Genomic DNA, 23,559 nt, shown 5'->3' with positions numbered 1-23,559 from the left:
TTTATTTTGATGGGCATTCTTTGAGTAGCATTATGAGTAATGCAAATAAAAGGTTTCCATCTTAGAAGAACTCAATATTGATTTGCTTGATCAACTGCTGTTCAAATTAGTCTTCTTTGTCAAAGTGTAAACAAATAGTATGATGGATTGCCCTGTCATAGCCAAATTTAAATAAATGAAATGAGATGGTATGAAAGAATCCAGCATGAGGCATTACTTTTTTTTACTCAGTACTGTGCAGGAATCTGCACAGACAGGATAGTGGGTTCAGATTTAGTTGTGGTTGCTGGAAAAAAAGGGTGTATCTATCATGTCATTAAGGCAGTGATAAACTCCAGCAGTTTTCACCAGGGTTTATCACAGTGCTTTAATGACATATGTCAATACTCAAACTTTTGTAGTCCAGGGTCATGTGCAGATACTGTGCCCAGCACTACAGCACTTTAAGCTGGGGTGGAGCAGCCATGGGCTGGCAGGGCCCCTGGAGGTGGTGTTGGGGGTGGGGATCAGCTCCAGGAGGCGGCCTCAGGGCTGGCTGGGGCAGGAGAGTGTCCCAGCATCTGGAGCCCTGTGGTTAGGCAGCAGACAGGTGCCTAGTTCCCTGCTGCCTGGGCTAACCAGGTGCAATGTACACCTGGGTCAGCATTTACAGGTTCAGTTATTTTTGCCACTGTAGTGGCAAACATTAGTTTGCTGCAATACAATAGCATCTAATTTCTAGATTGTTACAATTTCAACTGCAGCAAATTAACCTACCGTGCAGTTAAGCACATGTGCAGATCCACCAAGACAGTCCTAGGAAGGACTGCTCCAGAGTAGTGCATTCAGTGAAAATATATGGTATGGATGGTAAAGGAAACAACAACAAAACAATATCTGTGTTTGAGGGCTGAAGTTTAATACCTTGTGTATGAAGTCCCAGTTACAGTAAAAGAAATCCTGCTCTCATTGATGTGTATGGTTAAAATTTTCTTGGTGCTCAATGGCCCATAATTTCAGTGATTAAGTACAACTTAATAAATGGTCTCATTGACTTTAAGTGGGGTTATTTGTGGAATAAAACACTCATTTTGAAGACTGATATTAGAATCTAATTCTAATTCAAGAAATCAAATTACTAGTGTTTGTCAGAACTTATTTTCACTACTACTACTTTTAAATGTAAGATACACCACTATAGGGAATAACAAGTTTTTGTTTGCTTGTTTTGAATAACTTTTCTTATTGGTTTACCTGTTTTCTTCTTTGGTAAAACGTTGTTTCATGAAAGGCATTACTCCTAGTCATATCTTGAAAGTTCTTAGCATTTAAAATGCTATTTCAGCTACGGTAATGGTAACCGTTAGAGAAATATTAGCATAGGCCAGCAGATCTTGAAAAATCTCTCTAAAATTAGTACTGTTTGGGTTCTTCTACATGAGACACTTTACTGCACAGTAGCGTAGTTTACTACACAGTAAGCGTGTGCATCTACATGTGCACATGGTTACTGTGGAATAAACTTTGCTTATCACAAGTAAATTTACTACCTGCAAATGCTAGTAGCAAATTTACTTGTGATTACTTACTATGCAGTAACACCCATGTAGTTGCTTGATAGAACAGGCTGGGGAGCCTGCTGTTCGCTCAGCTCCATGATGGCGGAACTGAGCAGGGAATGGCATCTCCAGCTCCTGCCCTGCAGTCATGGAACAGGGGCTGGGAACTGTCCCAGTCAGGGACAGGTCCCAGCCCCATGCACCAAGTGGGTGATCAAGGCATGGGGCTTATAAAGAGTTTCAGGGGTGAGGTAGGTCCCAGTCCCTCCACTTCCTCTCTCTCCAAGTCCCCTACCCCCAACTCGGGAACCAGAGGCAGGAGCTCCCTGATGCCAGGGCAGGGGGACATTGTCCCCACCCCAGCAGCAGGCAACCCTTGGGGTAGTTGTCTCCTGGCCTGGTGCTCTCTGGCAGCCCATGGGCTAGCACCCAGGGGGAGCTTAGAGCACTCCCTGGTGGTGGCAGGCAAATGGTCTCCCACTTCCCTGGATATGTAGATGCCGGGCTGGGAGTGGTTACTTGTGAATAGTTTACCCAGAAGTAAATTGCTCCTACATAAAAGACATGTGTAAACACACCTTAATCATGTACTGTGGTATGCAAGCACTTCTTTTTAAAGATATATAAGTATTATCTTTTAAAATTACACTGATTAGAAAAAGTCTTTATTTAGCTTAACACAGAGACCATTTAAACATGAGTAGATTCTGGTCTGTCTCTTAAAACTGTCTCTTGAACCTCAGAACATATCTATTTTACTCTGTATTGCAGAACAAGGCATGCAAATCAGATGATTTGTTTGTTTGGTTTTTTGTAGAAGCTATATTTCTGTTTAATAGCATAGTACCACTCTAACTGTTATTTAATATATGAACAAGTATGTTTTATGAATTTGCTTTACATGTTTCAGCATGTATTATAAGAGAAACATTTTCTTCTTGCAGTAAAGACTTGTGGATCTAATCTTCAGGGACCCAGTGGAACTTTCACATCCCCGAATTTTCCATTCCAGTATGACAGTAATGCCCAGTGTGTCTGGGTCATCACAGCCATCAACAACAACAAGGTAAGCTTAAAACTCAGAACTATTTTTTAAAAAAATCCATAGTGTAATAGCATACACAGATTGTAATGTTTAATATTAATATGATTTATTTCAATTGATCTTCATAGTGCTTTACAGATATTTAAAAATTGCTTATTATTAATTATGTAAAGACAGATTAGTTAACGCCTCAGTAAAGCGCATATGTAGATGCACCCTCTGTGTTATTATTTCAGGCCCATTCCATGGTCCTCACATAGATCCTTCTGGGAACTTAATGATCTACATTCTAGGAGAAGAATAAAACTAAAGAAGGTGGGGAGAAGTGTGAGCAGTCCAAATATTGGAACCGTGCTGAGTTTCAGTTCTTAGGGTAGATGATAAAAGCTGGATCTATGTTAATTTAAATGTGGAAACACATCACACTGTGGAATCCATATTTAAGTGGGTCCTGTGGCTGTAGTGGGAATGAAAGTCCTTTTCAGAACATTTCTAGTGAAGCATTGCCATCAAAAACCTCCACATGGAATGAGACTTCTGGAGCTGAATTGAAAAAAAAAGGTTTGTTTTTGTTTTTCAAATATGGTCTTTATTGTTAGTGGATCCATAGATAAAGACTTTGTTCATGCATGCAGGAGAAACACTGATGCCTGATAAATTCAAGATAAATGCTTGGGAGGCAGTGCAGAGTGTTCTTTAATGCTGCTTCTTTTCTGAGGTACTCTTTAGTGTCCACTGGAATTTTGGGTGGATGAAAATAAGACATTTTAGTTTTCTCCTATGAAATGATTTTTACTCAAAATGTTTAGTCCTCTCCCTGTTAAATGAACTCCTAATTCAGCTAATTTACATTCACACAATTAATATTCCTTAGACTTAATGAAAATTTCTATGAAACAAAGCCTTTCATTATTAAACATAATTTTTTCTCTGTATTATATTGCAGTTTTATTTTGAGTAGTTGTGTTTTAGATTATCCTGTAGTTATACTGTATTGACTTGTTCTTTGCAGGGTCAAAACCAAGCAGTGTTTTGTATTGAGAATTATATATTTACATAATGGGGAGGAATGATAAGAGAAACACATCTTTATTTAAAAATGCAATGAATTCATTTTTCATTTTAACTAGGGGATATAATTTTTAATGTTCCTTTTTTGGCATTTCATCACCCTTATTATCCTGTTCAAATGGCTTCTCTCTGTTTTGTGTTAAAGGGCTGTGTGTTTCTGAGAGCAGAATTTGAAATGTATGAAATAAGCTTAGCAATGAATCATTGATTTTTTTGACTCAGGAGCAATCTTGCATTACTCATTAACTGTGCGGCTGCTGCTTTGGCTATCACAGAGGTGATTCGTTTGGCCTCCAAGGAGGGAGAAATGGCTGTTGACTGTACAACTGGACTGCTTCAAAGCTGTTTTTTCCAGTTGTCATAGTTGTCCCCTTATGATCTCTCTACCTATTTACTGTTGAAGCATGCAAATTTAATGTTGTCTTGTTAGTGTACTTTCATTTCATAATAAGGTGTGCACAGTTAACCTAGACTGAAAATTAATGTACACTGTTCATATTACTAGAGATGGTTGAAAAACTTAAATGGATTAGTTTTCCAGCAGAAAAAATGCACTACCAAGGAAACCAAAATGCTTAGTGACACCTTATTTTGGAGGGAAAAAAGGTGTGTATCTGGGGGTGGGGAGGGGGGAAGTTCTGACAATGTCCAAATGACATTTTGACAGCTCAGAATGCAAAGTTATGTTTTGCTCACATTTTTGTCTTATTTTTGTATTAAATATTATAATTGAAAATATAAAATTAAAACATTTATGTGCCTCTCTCCTTGTGTCACATGAGTTGTACATATAAGCTTCTCTGGCTTTATATCAGTGTCTTGGGAACCTCAGAATTGGATTAACCACAGTGAAACTGTTTGAGCTCACTAACATGACATGGTGAGTTGGTACCCCTGTGAGGTGTCAGGACCTAGACTCTTGGTTGCCTAGTGACATCCAGATCAGATTTGGATTCATAAACCTGATCTCTCCACCTCTCCCTTGGGGTTAGATGCTGAATGTATTCCTTTAAAAATGGGACAGAGGTCTCTGATTTTAAAACATGGTTGGAGCTACAAGGTATGAAGCAGTTCAGTTGAGCTGCCCCCCACTATTTTACAACCATTCATGGTTTAGTCAGGTGGTTGAGGCACTCTCCTGTGTGGTGGCACATGAAGGTGCCTTAGTCACTTGACTACAGGCTGTCCCAAGATATGGGGTCCTCTCCACCCTTCCTATGGAAGCTTTGACATGGGAGAATGGGTAGAGAGAGAGAGATACTTTTGACAAGGAGAAGTAGCACAACTTTGGCCCAGTCTTGAAACTGCTCACTTGAAAGAGGGGGAACCCCAGTTCTGGATATCCAATCTAAGTCTCATTTAGGGATTTTAGAGTTAACACTCATTGGACAACATGCATGAGCAGTTCTTGGACCCAGGGATCATTGCCCCAATCTCCTCTCACCCAGGCAAGTGTTTTACTCACTGAGTTAAGAGTCATACTTTTGATCTCTGGCCCAATTAATCTTGAATTCTTTTCTACATAGTGGCACAGCTTCAAAAGGAATCATGAGGAGTGTTGTTCCACCTCCAAATGGATGATGAAAAGTGGTGAGGGCACTCTCCTGAGGGACAGTTGATCTGAGTTTACTTCTTTTTAGGCTGACATGGGCCTAGAACTCATAATTCAAGTTCCACTGAGTTGTTTGAGCCATATAGTGGAGCTCTGCCTTGGTCCTGTTGTCTTTCAAAGATTACTCTTTGCATAAAATATAATTTCCAAAACCTTATAACTCATTCAAACCAAAACCATTTTATCAATTTAGCTGGAACTAGTAAGCAATGGTTTCAGCAATGGTTAACTGTTCTGATACTAGCTTTGCAAGAAAATTGGCTTTAGTGAGAGTTTATGTCTGAGAACTTTCAGATTAAAAATTGAAATATAAAGGAAAACAGGTGCTTTTACAATGCAAACAGTCTGCAGCCTTAAATATGTCACTGCTACTTGTGCTATGATCCCGACTGAGTAACGTACGTAAGCATTTGTGTACATTTTATATTGATCTCCCTATTCCACAAACAGCTAAGGTCAAGATCCATAGATTTGAAATGCTTACCATTTAAGCATACATTTAATCTTCTGGTGAATAGAAATAGGGTTATTGATGCTAAAAAGTAACTATGTATAGAAGTGTTTTATTGGGTTGTTATATGTGTTAAGGCATGTTTGGAATAACAGTGTTGTGGGAAAAATAATGGTCATGATTCTAAAATGTGGGATAATGTTGTATCCAAATACAAAGCAGGCAAGTTGAGTAACCTAGGTCACCTTAGCCAAAAGCCTGATACAGGATTCAGTTAATAAGTTGAACATGAGCCACCAATGCAATGCTGTAGCCAGAAAAGGAAACCAAACTCTGGCATACATTCATTGGTGCATCTCAAGCAAAACCAGGGATGTCATCCTCCCACTTTACTCAGCCTTAGAGAGGCCACAGCCAGAGTACTGCAGCCAGTTTTGGACCCCCCACTTCAGGAGGGACATGGATTGAGAGAGACCAGAGAACAGCCACCCACATGATCAAAGGCCAAGAGAGAAAGCCTTATGAGGAGAGGATGAGAGACATGGGACTCTTCAGCCTTGAGAAGAGAAGGCTCAGGGAGGACTTGGTGGCAGCCTATACATATATAAAGGGTATGCTCCAAGATCTGGGAGAACAGAGTTGTTTATCAGGGCTCCCCAAGGGATAACAAGATTTAACAGCCACAAATGCCTGGAAAGCTGATTTAGACTGGACATACGAAAAACTCCTTTACAGTCCGAGTGTCCAGGGTCTGGAACTGACTTCCCCCAGAGGTGGTGGAAGCACCTACTCTGGACTGATTCAAAAGGTGTTTGGATACATATCTTGCTGGGATTTGACCCCAGCAGAGTTCCTTCCTATGGCAGTGGGGCTGGACTCCATGATCTTGCAAGGTCTCTTCTGGAAAAGTCCCTAATGTCTATGAAATCTATGAAATAAAGAATCGGTTAATAGAATGTAATTAATGCCATCCATTAATAAATAATTAAATAAAATTAATGCCAGTCAGGCTTTATGAAAAATGGATCTTGTCAAACAAACCTGAGTTCATTCTTTGAAACAGCAAGTTTGGTTGATAAAGATAACTGCATACTTAGAAGCATAAGACATGAACATTTGTAAGGCTTTTGATGCTGTATTGCCTGCTGGTATCTGATTAAAACATTAGTGCAATATCATATCAATTATGTTAATGTTAAATGGATTAAGATCTAGTTCACTGACAGAGCTAAAGAGAAAAATTAAAGAGACTAGTCAATGATGGGAAAATCACTGGAGGGAGGTGATTCTAATGAAGTTCCATAGGGAGGGGTCGCAGCATTCTTTGACATTTTCTTCCAGTACGTTGATTATCATATAAAATCACTGCTGATCCCATTTGCAGTTGACACAAGAATGGTAAAATGACAAATAATATTAAGTTGAAGGAAGACAGAGCATTTGTGGGATAAACTGGGGCTTCTTCCAACACAAAACTTCAATACAACAGAATGCAAAGTTACATATCTAGGTAGAAGGAATTTGTATATGTCATGCCTACAGACTAAAACAGTATACCTGGAAAGTAGAGAATCTGAATAGGATCCAGGGATCATTGTGGACAAGCTACTTGTTATGAATCCTAATGCAATTGTATGATGCAGTACCGTTTCAAGGAAGATGGGCACCTGGGGCAAAGCCTGCAGCAGCAGCCCGCCCTTGCCCTGCGCACAGATCTGGGGTGCACATGCCCCCCAAGCTTGCCTGTGAGTGCACAGAGCAGTCCCACCCTCCCCCCATCTCTGTGCCCCCCCCATGAGCATTCTCAGCTCCATCCCATGCCCTGCCCTGCCCCAGCTGGGCAAAACTTGTTGGCTCCTCTTCTCTTCAGTCCCTGGGGTGGTTGCCCTGCTGCTCCCCTCCACCCCCATTTGCTATGGCACTGATATGACAAATGGGGATAAAGGGATTCTTGGGTGACAAACAGGTGGAGGGGATGGGCAGTGAAATTATTTTACATCTCTATATGACCATGTTACAAGCAATACTGAATACAGTTTTTGATGCCACATTAAAAAAGGATATGGTAAAATTGGAAAGAGTACCGACAAGTCTTAAATATGCAAAACTGGAGAAGAAATCTTACAAAAAGAGACCCAAAGACTTAGCTTATTAAAAAATAGTATTTAGTGTTGCCTTGATTACCTTGTATAAGTACTTTCACAAGGAGAAAAATAGGATACTCAAGAGTTCTTTAATCTAGAAGAGAAGGGTATAACAAGAACAACTAGCTGGAAGATGAAGCTAGAGAAATTCCAACTGGGAACAACCCCCTCCCCCCCTTTTTTTAAAAATTATTGGAGCAAACTACTGATGAGGTGGTGGATTCTCCATTTCTTAATGGAGCAAGAATGTCCTTAGAGCGTCCTGGGAAATACGTTTTAGTAAAACATAAGATATGATCTGGTTAAAAGTTACTAGGAAGTTTTTGGTCTCAGTATAAGGGTAACTATGTAAATTGCAATAACCTGTAATATACAAGAAATCCAATTTTAAGATCTAATGGAACTTTCTGTTCTTAAACTCTATGAATATATGTAGAGTGTTCTTAATGTCCTGATGAAAGTACCCTTTACAGTCTAAGCTGTCTCTCTCTTATAGCAATGAGAAGTAAAAGGTCAAAAAGAAGATTTTTTTTTCCCACAGGGACCTAGCTGGGATTAGGAAAATCCAGATAGATGACTGAATAGGACCTGACTTCCAGTCACATATGCTTTATCCCTTTGTCTCTCTGCCATTTTTAGGAGCTTCTTGATTCTTCAGCAACACAAGTTGAAAATGGAGATGAACTCTGAGGTTATTATTTGAATTGTAGATGCAGCATTGTCTGAGTTCTCAAATATATATTTAAATAATTTATTTCACAGTGCTTTCTCCTGAACATCTGAGTGCAGCAATTGATCTAGTTTTGCTGACTGCATCAATATGTCTTTTAATGGGAGAGGATACTTATGCTAGTATTCAGTTGTCTGCTCCAAGATGGTCCCATCAAAGTTACTTTAATTTATTTTTTGAATGGCAATATATATTCCTAGTAAGAAAATTAGAGAGAACTAGGACACTATCAAAAAATTACAACTTCAACCATTAAACTAGCCTTAGCCAGTTACACCTTTCTTGATCCATTGTTCATGCAAAAAATTCTGCAAAGTACTGCAGTAGTAACACTGACAGGGCATATTAAGGAGTAGGTAGGATTCCCACCCTCCCCACTCCCCAAGAAAAGCCCAGAAAATCACAACTTGCCTGGCATTAGAACATTACTTGCTGACCCAGGAGTATTATTGCAACATATATATGCTTAGCAGTGCACAAAATAAGAAGTTATTTTTCACAAAGTGGAATGAAGAAATGAAGAAATTGCCATAAAATAGGGTGATTGGGAATGGGGCAGTTTTACTACGTATGCCAAGATGTTGGGGGATGATGGGGTTACGTTTGTTTAGCTTATTTTGCCTCTGCTTTGGGCAACCATCCAATTCTGAATTGTCTTTCACTGCTTGCTGGAAACATTTTCCTTTTGTTTTGGAGGTAATAAGCAATGATACTATATTTACTCAAATCCAAAACAAGAATGTTTTTCCCAGTCAACATGGGTGGGTGGTGGTGGGGATCTCATCTTGGATATTCATCAGGGCTGAAACTGAAGCTGAACTGCCACCTCCCCTGGGCTGGGATGGCTCATTTGGTAGTTAAGGAGTCTCACAGTGCCGGGGTGGGAGGTGGGGAGGGTATAATGGGGGAGATCTGCATGTGCAGCTAAAGGGGAGCACAGGGGAGACCACACAGTCTGTCCCCAACTTCCCCAGTTGTGCTCTCTCCCCACTTACCTTCAACTTTGGCTCCTGTTGCTCCAGCCCCAACCTGGCCTGGCTGGGAACTGCCACCTCTTCTCATTGCTTGGTCTGGGCTGGGGCTGAGCCTGGGCCTCTGTTGTTGCTGGCTGCCCTGGAGCCATAACCAAACTGCATGAGTAGTGCATGCTGGAGGAGGGCAAGCAAGGTGTGGGAGTAGCATAGGGATGGGAGTGAGGGGTTGGAGGGAAGGCAGTAGTGGGCAGACAAAGGCATCAAAAGGGAAGCAGTAGGGGAACACATGGTGGGACCATAGGGAATAAATAGTACATCTGCAATAAGTGCTGTTCAACATGCACACGAGTGAAAGGACCTGATTCTTGGGGCTCACTTACACTACTTCTCATTACTGCTTAGATGCCCATTTTCTTCCATTTGGCTCGCACCAAAGCCCGGAAATTAGACAGTAGTTTTTAGAGCAGCTCTGCTCCTGTGCTCTAGTACAACTCTGGGTACATGCAGACGTTCCAAGCACCCACTCTACAATCACATGTTTTGCTTTTAGCTACATGATCATAGATCAGATCCTGCTTGACTAGACATTCAGAAGGAACATAATCTAAGTAAACTGGGTTGGTGAGAGGGCAGGGTGGGGTTGGAGGGGCTTAGTTAGTCCACAGGGTGCTTTGGTGGGACTGGGTGGGGGGAGGTTGATGGGATGGGTAGGGACTAGCAAGTCCATAGGGGGGTTAGAGGGTCTGTGGCTGGGTGTGGGGGAATTCTCCATTCTGGGATGGGGAAGTTAGAAGGCTAAAAATAGCTTGGTCAAGATTGGGATCAGGAAAAGTACAACCCTGGGGCTGGGGTGAATGGCTGGACTTCCTGAGCCTGTATGTACAGATGTTCTGTAGATCAGGATAACCTCTTTCCAATCTAATTTAGTGTACCTCCTCAGGTGAACTAAGATTGGGGTGGCATTTTAGCCTGATCTAATCTCCCTGAACATCTGTATAATTTGGCACTTAAATTGATTTAACCCCAGTTAGGTCAATCTTACTGTAAAATGTGCACCTACCCTGTCAAGCTGCATCTTGGGCATGATTCTTAGTGTGTTCTCAAGACCACTCTAAGCCAGATGCACTATCTAATTTCTGTGCTTTGGCATGTGCTGAGCATTAGCAAGTGTGCAGGACACATTTCTTGAAGGCAGTTCTCAGTTCAGTACAGAGGTAGTGTACACATAGCTGTAGCCCACATCTTCGCTTTAGTGCTTAAATTCATATTAAGCAAAAAGAGAGATCTCTATGAATTGTGTTTGATATGGTATTTCCTTCCTTATAAAGCACAGAAATAGAAACTACAGTGAGGGGAAAAATACCTGTCCCAAAGCATCTCTGACAGTTTAGATGATGTGTCCAATGTTTATAAGATTTTAAAACAAAATTGTCAGTCTCAAGGATTTAGATTCTTTGAGTATTTTAAGGTCTCTTCTGTTTTGTCATTTGTAACTAGTTCCCCAAAATATACAATATTCTGAGGGAAAGAGGGTTGATGTACAAGTCTAAAAGACACAATCATCAGCAGTGTAAATGGTTATGATTCCCATTGATCTCATTCTTATGCCACAGTTGAATTTGGCTCTAAGAATCTATTTCTCTCTGGACTATCTTCAGTATCAATTTATATCAGTGCAACACAGACTGGAGAAATATCTTTGGTCCCAGTAAGCCATCTGCCTCCTGAGTTACTGAATAACAATTGGCCCCTAGTACCACACTGTTAAGCAGATGTGCCATTCATTTCCAAGCCTTATTTGCAGTGGAGTAGAACCGTGCCTTTTGATAATCTGAGAGCAGTATGGACCTATCCATGCAAAAATGAAATTTAAGGCTGTGAGAAAAGCATCTAATTTCTTTTGGGCTGCATTGTCACAACCATTTCTGGTCCAGTCTTCAATTGTGTTAATGTCTGTTTCTAATGAAAAGAAATTTCTCAAAAGAAAACAAAAATCCTCTGTTTTAATGGGAATGCAGGACACTATTGATCCTCAGTAAGTATTTATAGTATTGCCAAGGATAGCAATGCCTGTAATAACAGATTTTATGGTTCATGTGGCAGAGTTTGAGGAATTAAATACAAATCAATTGTGTAGGGAGGATCATGTGGCTAGAAGTCAAATGTTAAAACTCATTGATCAGGGAGCGTAAGGGGCTGCTATCTTTGAGGCCTGCATCTTTGTATTGTTGTTGTACAGATTTGTATATTAGCATTCTCATTAAACTGTGCAGTAGGAACTTTATCTCTTCAGTTATTAAGAATATAATTAAAGTCACTGCCTGGGGGTAGGGAACTGTGATGTATCAGAGCTACAAACAAGACTCAAGAAAAATATGAATCCAGAGCATTTGGAGATTAAGAACTAAATATAAGATTCTCCAAATAAAGTTGTCTTGGATGATAACATACCTGGCTCCCAAATTAGACATGATTTTATCAGTTTGGAAATGAATGGGTCTGTGAATCATGGATGCTATTACATATATTTTTAATCTTCATAAAACAAAGTAAATGCTTGCCCCTTTGTGCTCCAACTAAATTTCAAATGTTTCATGTCAGTTAAGTTAAAGTTTTCTGTAAGAGAGTTGCAACCAATTTGTGATAATTTAGATGGTAAGAATTTTTTGGCCCTGACATTTTGAAAAGGGAATGATTTAAATAATGAAGTAATAGTGATGGTAACATTAGTTTACATTTTGTTGTGATTGCTTGAACATCAAAGAGAAACCCATGAATGTAGTCTAATCTAAAAATAAAAGCAAAAAATGATGCAGCTCAAAGCAGTCAAAACATTTGTGTATGGGATGCAGCGAGAGTAAATTGAGGAATGAAAAAATGAACAGGAACCTTGAATTCTGTGTCCACAGAAAAAACCTAACTGCCCATCTTTCTGATAAGGACAATGCCAGGGATTTGTCTCTGACAAAAGATAGTGCCTACTATAAATAAACATGCAAACCATCTCAATGTTTTACACAACGAGTGAGAAAATACTGATCCAAAGAGGACATTTTTTGATTTTTTGTTTTTGTCCAAAAGGCCTCTATAATATTAGGGGGGCGGGTATTGTGTTTCAGCTTTGAATGGCTAAGCAATTCCATGTTTTTATTGTGGTTTTTTTGTTTGTTTGTTTGCTACATTGAAAACCTAATTACATTAGCTTTTTAAAAATCATTGTACTTATGTTCCTTTCTTCTTTAATTATCATTGTAAATTAAAGTTAGTGAAATCTAAAGGGTTTACCTCAGGTAAAATGATACAGTTGGGGAATGCGGGGGGAGAGAGAGAGAAAAATGTATCTCTCTCAACTGCATCCTGCTTATAGCCTTTTGTCATATATACCATATTAAATAGTCCCTACATAATAGCAGTGTCATGTGGGTCTAATCTGGAATGCTGATATCTGACCAGTTATTTGAAGTTTGGTATCGATGCTGACACAAAACCATATAGAGATATGTTAAAAATATTGCTTTTTTTTTTTTAACATCATCACATCCTTTATTTCCTTTTTCACTGATTCCAGTTTGTTTGCTAATTCAAATCTTCAGCATATACAGGGAATTTTGATTTTTCATCATTTCATTAGGAAGGCAAAAAATCATGAATTATTCAGTGTTTCATCAGTTACTCGTCATTGTTAAGACGATGAGGGGAGAAGGGTGTGCTGATGGGGAATCAGAATAACAGAGAATTAAACCATAATGATGAATTATCCCATAGGCAAATTATCCAGTTTACTGCAAGATTAAATGCTATCTTTGTAGAAGTCAGTAGAAAAACTCCAGCTGACTTCAGTGAGATTAATATTTCACCTATGGTATTCTGGTCTGGTGTATCCTGGAGACAGATTGTGTTTGCAACATGCTTTCTTTGTATCCTAAAGCTGTTACAGCAGGCCCTAGGAGGACCATTTTATTTAAGGAAACTATTAAAAGCAGACAGCCGGGATATCAGCTCTTTCCCCACTTTTTTCCTGGCAGGAGGTAAGGCCAAAGAAAGATACATGTCCAGGGCTTCAGTAGAGCCTGCTAATCCCAACCCGATCTATTGGACAGTCAACCAAAGTTAGAAACTCAACAGATTTTGTTAGGGTGGAAACAGACATTGCTTTTTGAAAAAAAATGTTATGGTGGCACAAAGTGAAAGCAAATAATATCCATACCCTTTGTCATACAACAATGTGGTCATGACAAAAGATAGTAATAATTTGTACCATTTCATTGCAGTGGATATCTGTTGCCCCATATTTAAAAGACCCCTTTCTGAGCTGTGCAGTATATTTCCCTGCTACAGCTGAAGGTCTGCATGGCTGTCTTGAGGTAATTTACTACTATCCGTTCAATTTTCAGGACATCATTTTGACTTACCCTCAGTCACTTACTGAACTTTATTTATTATTAAAGTATTTATAAATATATGCCATTTTTTCATTTGCTTTGGAATAATTATTAAGAATGTTTAATCTTCAGATATGGTAACATCTGACCAACATGTACAAAAATGTACATATGTTAGGTATAATAATATATCTATACCTATGAGCTGAAAGCAGAAACTGTGACGTGCTCTGGTCTGAAACAATTTCCGAATCGGCTTGTTTCAGTTACATATTTACAAGGTCCATTCATCAGTTTCTTGCACATCACACTGTATCACTCTCCCCATTACTTTTTGGGTCCCAAAAAGTATCTCAGCTAAAAACCATGCTACATGTATAAGCAGAAGTATGATATACCAATGCAAATATCTTCAGTGACTTTTTCATTATGAATAATTTAAACTGCTATTCATATTTTATACCAATGAAACACAAGCCTAAAGGATTATTTATTTAGGGGATTGAAGAAGAAGAAAAACCTGCTGGGTGAAGATAAAGAATTGGCATATTTTATTAATATTTCATACTAGGAGGGTGAGACAAACTCATTTATTAACACATAAGGCAAGATAGATATCACTTAAGTGGTGCAAAGTGGCCAAATCAGGACAATAAAATATAAATGTTTAACATCTTGAGAGGGAAGTTGAAAACAACATGAAATATTTTTTGGAAATATCCATATATACTGGTTAATGGGTTTTTACCCTCCATAGTTTCTCCAAAATTGTTCTTTTTTCTTGACAATTTCATGTATGTGTGTCAATCTGAGAAAATGTGCATATCAGGTAATAAAATACATTGTCAAATCTAAAACCTCTTTGTAAATGCCTTTGGATTCTCCTTGATAATACTTTGGTTCTGAAATTGTCCAGCATCTCTCTAATGGAATGTATGCATTTACAATTTTTGGCATTGTGATAGCCTCATGATACACATCTCTTTTCTACAAGAGTCCCGGGGGTAGAGTAGTCACACAGTGTAACAGCAGCATACTTCAGTGTAACTCAACCAATATATTGCAGCACAGTGTCTAAAATAGCAGATAACAGTGAGCAACTACAGTTTGTCTTTTTACACTGACAAGGTGTCTGTGACATGCAATTAAGTAACTCTTACCATTCAGTTCACAGCTACAGGATGCCTTTTTTGGACACAGTACTTCAGAAAATTTGATCTGAAATGTCAGAACTAGAGTTTCAAAGGACTGTTTGAAATATCATTCCAGAAAATACCACCTTTTTTTACAGTCCCACTAGTATTCTGCACCTTGAAGTAGTGAGTTGAACAGAATTCTGCCTCTGTTGTTTTGGACCACATTGTGAGCCTTTGACCCATATCACTTAGCAGTTCCTCACAGGAGTAGTCTTTTCAAATTGATGAAAATAGAGGCTTCACAGTTTAGACTTTAACCTTATTCCATCTGTTTCTCCATTTTTAAAATAACGAAAGCAATGCTTAAAATAAATATCTCTCTGCGTGTTGTAAAGATTCATTAATTAATGTCGGCAAATTGCATTGAAAATACAAAATGTTGCATTTTCAATAGAATTAGTAGTGAGACTTAGCAAATTGGCATTTAAGTGCCTTATGATTGTAAAATCGATATTGTGCTTTGCGGGTATAATTTATGATTATTGGTCAAAATTATTCATACTAAAAATTCATATTCTTTTGGTTTTGGAGGATACTTCTCTTGACAACTGATTACTTAAAGAAGTTTTAAAGAAAGGGTGGTGGGGGGGGTAGATGGGAGACAATATTTTGGCCAGATACAGACATGACACTTATTCCATGGAAACCATACAGTGCTCTATAACTATAACCAAATAGACAGTCAGGGCACATAAATCACTGTAAAAATGGCGACTCCCACTCTAAGATAACCTTGGATGGGTATGGTATCCCAGTTCAGTGTAGTAGGTTAGAGGGCTGTGATGCATCTCATAGTAGGCCACATTCTGCTGGTATCCCATGGGGCTTTGCGGCACCCTGCTGACCCCTCCCCCCCCCTTTCCTTCTGAACCCAGTAGATTTCTTAAAATCTGTACAGAATTTTGGAAGCCAAGAGACAAACAGGGCCACCCTCCTGACTCCTTAGTGAGCAGAGGCAGTCAGGTTGTCCCATTTGCCAGCTCATGTCCCAGAAAACATGACTTACAATTATCAGATCAGTAGTCCATCAGTTCTTTTTTAATTGATTAATTAGTTGGTACCCTAATGTTATCAGATAATATGATTGGCATTGTGTATCTGAAGGACTGGCACTGTACCGCTACCTGCCAGTACAATAAATTGCTTACCAAGAACTTTTTGAAGGTTTTCAAAGGCATTGGTATTTGCACTCAGGGTAGTAACACTCCCATTGTGTGTTTTCTGAAGTGGTTTAATAGTGAAGTGAATTTGGGGGTTTGGAGGGTTTTTTAATGTTTATCACAAGTTTTTTCAGTAACATGCAAGTTGTCGAAATGTAGTAATATTTAAATCTGAAATTGGGCTTGCCATTTTTCAAGGATTTATGGCCTGATCCTGTATTCACTGAAGTCAGGGCTAATGTTCCCTTGATTTCAACTGAACCAGGAATGGGTCATTTCGCTATACTGTTTAGTCTATAATGTACACCTCTAACCTGCCTTTGTGACTTGGCAGTGAATTAAAGAACTGCCCTGGCCTGGGGAAAGTCCCACCTGCAGCTGAGTAATCATTTTAAGAGCAGTGACAAATAATACAAAAAAATCTACAGAATTCTACAGTTTGGAGGAAGCGGGAGAAAACATAGCAAATTCAGGGATATTTACTGTGTCAGATTTCAAACAAACAAGAATAAAACAGGTAGCATTTCCATGTTAGACGTTTCTGTACTAATCACAGTGGAAGCTGTGCAACTACAGTCCTGGCTGGAGCAAACCCAGTATGGTTAATACATTTGAACCTGATTTCAAAGCTAAAGTTGAGGAGGGTGAAGGAAGCAACTAAGGTTATCAGGTGAAGCTGCTGAGCTCTACACAGCTGTAAAGAAAATAATTATAAGAGCCAGGTATGTACGTATGTGGTTCTAATCAGGAAGGAAATTATTGCCTTAACTATTTTAATAGCACTTCACTTTCTTTGAAGCCTTTTGTGGGGAAAAAATAACCACAAAGTAAACTGTATTTCTTGTTTTTGGTATCTACAATCCACAGCATCTACTCTCTCCATCATGCATTCTGCAAAGTGATTTCAGATGCATCTGATGTAGTAAGCAGCTGCTTACTTAATAGGTCATCTATAAGGAGCAAATCTACCCTGCCTTCTGTCTGTCTTGAGACACACATGACTAAATACCTCTCTCCAAAGAATTTTGTAATTGTCTGATGCAAACAGAGTCATGTTCAAACCAAGTTTGTGTTTGGTTGAGATTTAGGTTAGATCTGAACCCTGAACCAAAACTTCTCTCTATTTGCCTAGTACATGCAAAATCACTTTCATGTAGAGAAGGGATAAAACCTTAAATATGAAATTTCAATATAGGTGAGTAGGGGAAGGTTTGCATTAGAGTCTTAGATCTGAACCTGGCATATGGTTTTGGCTACAACACTAGAATAGTTCTGCTTAGGTCTGTTCTTGAAAGGTTACAGCTCTGTATGATGGGAAGTAACAAGAGGAGAAGATTTCTCATTATCTCTATCTCCTACCTCCTTCATGATCACCTTTCTTTTAAAATCTCATACTTCTCCATACCATATCTATCACCATGATTTAGCCCAACTTTCTGCCTTGCTCAGGTTTATAAACTACATAGCTAAATGTTTTTATTTACATGTCTAGATATGTTTGTTTATTTTTTAAATAGCAAAATTAATTTGTAATAACACAACACACTTGTGACTTCTGTATTAATATTGGAATCTCCCCAAAAGAAGCCTTCAAGCCAGGATGAGCAAATAGGCACCTCTGGGACATACAGGGCCATGTGGGGTGTGGGCAGGCAGCTCCTTGATTAAGGGCCAAGGACCCTTTAATTTTACAGCCTAGGTAGGGCATGTGGCATTGCCATAATCACAGGGCATCTTCTGAAAGCCCTTAGATGTTTTCAGACTGTGGGAGTGACCTGAGCAGTGGAGCCCAAGTGAAACAGAAGCATAGGCCCCAAGCCTCTGAAGTGAGAGAACCACCTTTGTGCTGCACCTTTGTGTGTCTGCCACTGTTTCCATCCATCCATCCACCCATCCATCCACCCACCCCCTCACAGCTAGGCTTTCACCCACCCATGGAAACAAGACCCCATAGGCACTGCCTCAGACCATGGATGAACCTGCCTCATGCACCACCACCAGCCAAACCCAGGCACACAGTTGGAAGCTCATAGAAATAAAGGATATCATCACCATCTTGGCCAAGGATTCAGTGCTAGCTCCAGATAGGGCATCAAATCAGAGATGTCTTCAAGCACGTCATCCAACAGATGCAGGGACATGGATACAATAGGGACTGGTTGCAGTGTCTTTCCAAGACAGTGCATGCTTGATGCTAAAAAACAGATTGTGGGCTAGAGGCAGAGCAAGCCATGCTACAAGGACCTGTGCCATTTCCTCACCCAAAACAGGCCAGTTGACACCCCCCCTCCCACCCCAACACACAGGGCCAGGCATATTTTGAAAAGTCAGGCCCCGTATGAGGATGCCATGAAACCTGTGATTGTAAAGTGTGCTTCAACTCCATGTGACCATGATGGGGACACAGGCCCCAGGGGAAATGCAGAGCACCCGGGGGTGGGGTTAGAGTGTGGGGCGGGGGCAGGAGATAAGGGACAGTGTGGGGAGCTGAAGCCACCACAGGCACTGTAGTCATAGACCTCTCTCAGGCCATTATAGCCGAAAAGCCCACAAAAGGGTTGGGGCCAGGGGGAAGGAGTGCTGTGGTATAGGAGGAGGATGAAACATCCACTTTCTCCCCTACCCCAGCCTGGAGCCTAGCCAAGGCACCAAGTTATGCCCTTCCCCCCCCCACACACACACTCTTGGGTGCTTAAGAGAGCAAATCCCATTGAATGGGACCATAAATCTGCATAATTGACATGCCCTTGCTGTTTCTCTTAGGACCATGCTGCACTTTATGAGAGATCAGAGCTTAAGCACAGATATCCCAAGCACTTGCTCATAAACAGCTCCTCCTCCATGCAAGGCATTCATGGAAAGGCATGGATGGCATTCATTGACTTTAGCAGGCAAGGGCAGACAGCAGGTTTGGCAGAGTACACCCCCAGGTCAGAGACAGGAGAATACCACAAAGCTATGTCTGAGAACTGCTGCAGTCATGGTGCAGTGGGAATAAGAAAAAATCTCCCATGTCAAAAAACCCTATACTTCCCTCTTTCCCTTTTCAGGAAAGGACACATCTGATGGAAGGATTCCCATGTGGGAACCATTATCTCAGCCACTTGGCTCTTGCTGCCAGGGTGACTCCTGGGTTTTGTATTTGCATAAGCTAGCAAGTGGCCCAACAGCGCTTTTTCCCCCTCCCATGTATTCTGATCTATGGGTAAAGTCCAATGGGTTCTGGCTGACTCTGATTTTCATGGTGCAAGCACTCACTGCATTGACCCCTCAGAGCAACCCCCAACTCCCCTCCTGCAACTGCAGTCCAATCCTGGGCCTGGATCTACCACCCTATCCAACCACCTCAACTCCTGAAAGCTAAGCAACCCCTCCCCCTTGTCTGCAGACTCCACATCTGCGTGCAGAAGGCCAGCTCTTGGTGGTTGGCATGGTAAGTCCAGGATGGATGGTTGAACACCTGCAGAGCACATGAAAGATGTGTGTATGAGGTTATCATGGCCATCCAACATCTTGACAGATGAAAGGAGATGTGACAAAGTCATTCAGTCAGTGGTGCTTGGCAGTGGTGTGGGAGAGGAGCCTGGTGTGTGAGTGGCAAGCCTTCCCAAAATGGCTATAGGTCCATTCGTCAGATAGAGGTTGAAACATACTCTGTTTCCTGTCTCCTCAGCCTGGACTGTCTGATAGCTCTCTGTGATGGCTGCAGCAACTTTGACCTGGCTCTTCCAGACTGAGCATTTGTGGACAAGTTTCTCCCAGTTGTCAGGGGGAATGATGAATTTCTTGACACTTTGCTTGACTTAGTTATTGTATTGGAGCTTTGGCCTTCCTCTTTGGCTTTGGCCATTGTAGGTAGTTCTTGAGTTGGCCATACAGCACAGCCTTCAGCAGACTTTCTGTTGCATCTTGAGGCATGTGCTTCAGGTGTTGCAGCCAGTGAAGCCTGCAAGTATCCATAATAGTCTGCATTGACCATAGGACATTTCTCTCAAGGATCTTGTTGTTGGTGATCCATTAGTCTGAAGTGATTCCAAGGACTTTTTCTGAGACAACGAAGGTGGAAGCTGTTCAGTCTCCACTCTTGCTTGGAATTGTGTGACCCACAGCCAAAAAGGAGGGCACTGAGGATACAAGCTTGATAGAGGGACACATTTGTGTTCAGGGTTAGTAGCTTTTTGTTCCAAACACATACAGTAAGTTTGCCAAAGATAACAGAGGTTTTCCCGATTCTATCATCAAGTTCTTTATCAAGGCTAAGTGAGCTGGTAAGAGTTGAGCCAAGATAATGGAAGTGGTCTACACTGTCCAGAGCTTCATTATTAATATCGATTTTGTGAGGGAATGTTAGTGCCCTGCAACGTGACAACCATTTTCTTGATACTGATTGCCATGCCAAACTTGATGCATGCATCGGAGAACTTGTTCATCATGATCTGCGGTTCATCAGGTGAGTTAGAGACAAATATAGTATCATCTGCAAAGAGCGGATCCTGAATAGTGAGCTGGGTGACATGCCTTTTGTTTTGAAATTGTCTGATGTTGAACAAGAGACCATTAGTCCTTGATTCAATTAGTACACTAGATTGATTGTTTCCAAAAGTGTACTTAAGGAAGATGGAAGAGAAAATGCCAAAGCTAGTAGGTGCCAGTATCAATGCTAAACTCAGATGATGTTTCATTTTCATACTGTATGATTGCCTTCATTCCCTCATGGAACTCCTTGAATAGGGAAAGCACCTTTTGGGAAAAAACAGTTTTTGACAGGATCTTGTAGATGCCATCCCTGCTAATCGTGCCAAAGACCTTTTGTAGGTGAACAAACATTATATAGAGAGGTGCCTGTTGTTCACAGTTTTTTTTCTTGTGACAGATGGAGTGTGAAGGACATGTCAGTTGTAAGTGTCCAGCTCTGAACCCACACTGGCTCTCAGGGTAGACTTTCTCAGCAAGGACTTGGAGTCTTTTCAGCAGGACCCTTTCAAGCACCTTGCCAACCATGCTGAGGAGAGATACCCCTCAGTAGTTGTTACAGTTTTCTCTGTCTCCTTTATTTTTGTATAGATAATTATATTTGCATCTTTCTGACCCTGGGGTATATGACTTTGTTCCCAGCAGGCACAGAGAAGTGCATGGATACTGCTTGCAAGCTTTCTCCCCCTTGCCTTTAGGAGCTCCAGAGGTATATGATCATTGCTTGGTGCTTTCCCAGGCACAATCTCTTTAATAGCTTTCCCTACATCATCACGAGTTGGTGTTTGGTTCAGGTCCTACATCATTGGAAGGTGGAGAATGGCAGCTAAGGCAGTATCATAGATAATGGCATCCTTTGAGTTCTTTGTAATGTTCAGTCCCTCAGTCAAGTTGGTCTTTCCTGTCAGTCAGGATGGTACCATGTTTCACTTTCAGGTTTGCAGTCTTTTCATGAGTTGGACCAAGTGCCTCTTTAATGCCATCAAAGGTACCATGAAGGCCCCCTCTTTCAAAACAGATCTAAATCTTTTTGCACAGGTTTTTCCAATGCTTCTGAGCACATTCTCTGGTGGTTTTCTAGACCACAGCCTTAGCTTCTTTGAACTTGAGATTTCTGAACTTAGTTGTTGAAGTGGAGTTAAGTGGGTTTGCTTTTTCTTTTCTATGAGTGGGAGCAGCAGATGTTTAGGTGCTCCAAACCAATAAGGTTGTTTTTTACTTTGTTGTTTCAAAGACATCCTGGCAGTAGCCAGTGTCTTGTTTCTGAAGTTTTCCCACAAGGTATCAGAATCAGGGGAATCAGGCTGATCACTTTCAGAAACACTGAAACGAGACTGTCAGAGTTCTTCATTTTAGTGATGTTGAGGTGAGGTTTGCCTTTTGGCCTCACATGATGGATCTTTTTAGGATGTGATTGGAGTTTGTCCCTGACAAGGGAATCAGCACTATCATGGATTGAGCATGCAGTATATTGGCAAATGTTTCTGTGGTACATCAGGATGCAGTCAAGCTGATGCCAGTGTCCTGAGTGGGGGTGCTTCCATGTGACCTTGCTATAGCTGCTTCCAGCAAAATAGGTGTCTGAGACTATCAGCTTACAAGAGGTACAAAGACACACTGGCCATTTTAATTAAGGCTACTTGTACTATGTTAGCCAGTGATGTGTCCCCAGTGCATCCAGTCCTTACCCACGCAGACACTGAAATCACTGAGGGCAGTGAGTCTGTTCCTTGCAGGGATATTCTTGATGATTTGTTCCAGTTGCTGTCATCTATGCTGGTGAAAAAAAGAGGAGAATATTACAAGCTGTCATGCAGCCTCTGAGCTTGGGCTGTGCACTGTGGACTTCAGGCTGTGAGACCAGGTGGAGGAAGAAATCAGGTCATGTACAGGGGAAATGGACAGTCTGGGGAGTGCGTAAAAGTGTGCTTCCAAATAGCATGACTAGGATCTCCAGGTGGACACCTGCTGTTTGGAGGAGACACCCCATGCCATAGCAGAGCTGAGAGTTACAATGCCAGGGTAGGGAGTTAATGCACACAGTCGTGGACCACCGGCAATTACCCAATATAAACTGGCCCCCCAAGTGGTTCCAGGCCAGTTCTGAAGGGGTGCAGGAGGACTCAAACCAAAGTGGAGAGAGCAGCCCACCAGCCCAAGTGGTCTTTGGGGCAGCTTCTGGCAGCAGAGAATGGTGGCCCAGCTCATTCACCCACCATCTGAAAGGCCTGCAGAGGAGTATTTTTACTCTCTGTGGCCTTACTCCTGACCTGGGTTCTGGTGTTGGGGAGTGGCACAGCCTTGGTGGAGATAGGCAGGCCCCTGCTCAGACCAGCTCCCTTATGTGAGCCCCAGGCACTGGCAAGGGCCTCAGGTATGTGGTCCTCCAAGGGCAAGTCATAGATTCATTGCCTGGAAGACTGGAACATCATTGGGTTTCTGAACCCCTTAAAGCAGGGTGACAGGTCAAAAGCCCCCTACCCTATTCCTCCTCATCCAAGGTTTCCTGTTTGAATTCAGGCCCTGTGGCATTCCCCTTGACCCCAGACCTCCAGGTTCTGTTGCCTTTTTCTCAGTCTCCCACCCTGCTCACTTCAAAGGTTTGCTATTTTGCGTTAATTGAGAGAAGGGAGCAAGCTGAGATACCAGCAATGTGCAATAGGTTTTTTCTTATTAAACACAGGAATAGTTTGGCAACCACAGAATTTTAAACTGGGGTAAGTCTCTTCTTCATCGTGCATTCTCCCACATCCTGATGTGTGCCCCTGGGGTGGGGGATAAGG

General features: G+C 41.1%; 1 protein-coding gene across 4 annotated transcripts in view; it reads left to right on the top strand.

The window, feature by feature from the left end:
- The window catches only part of CSMD3 (CUB and Sushi multiple domains 3), a 1,311,906-nt gene that overhangs the window by 623,867 nt on the left and 664,480 nt on the right, over window positions 1–23,559 (top strand). For all 4 annotated transcript variants that reach the window (XM_090040525.1, XM_090040524.1, XM_090040523.1 and 1 more), the window contains one exon: window positions 2,483–2,604. In XM_090040525.1, the coding sequence (XP_089896651.1) occupies window positions 2,483–2,604 (122 nt within the window). The remainder of the gene's footprint in view (window positions 1–2,482; window positions 2,605–23,559) is intronic.

Source organism: Crocodylus siamensis, chromosome 3 (assembly GCF_052110815.1).
Source record: "Crocodylus siamensis isolate JL-2025a chromosome 3, ASM5211081v1, whole genome shotgun sequence".
Classification (NCBI taxonomy): Eukaryota; Metazoa; Chordata; order Crocodylia; family Crocodylidae; genus Crocodylus; species Crocodylus siamensis.
This window is presented reverse-complemented; position numbering and strand designations above follow the sequence as displayed.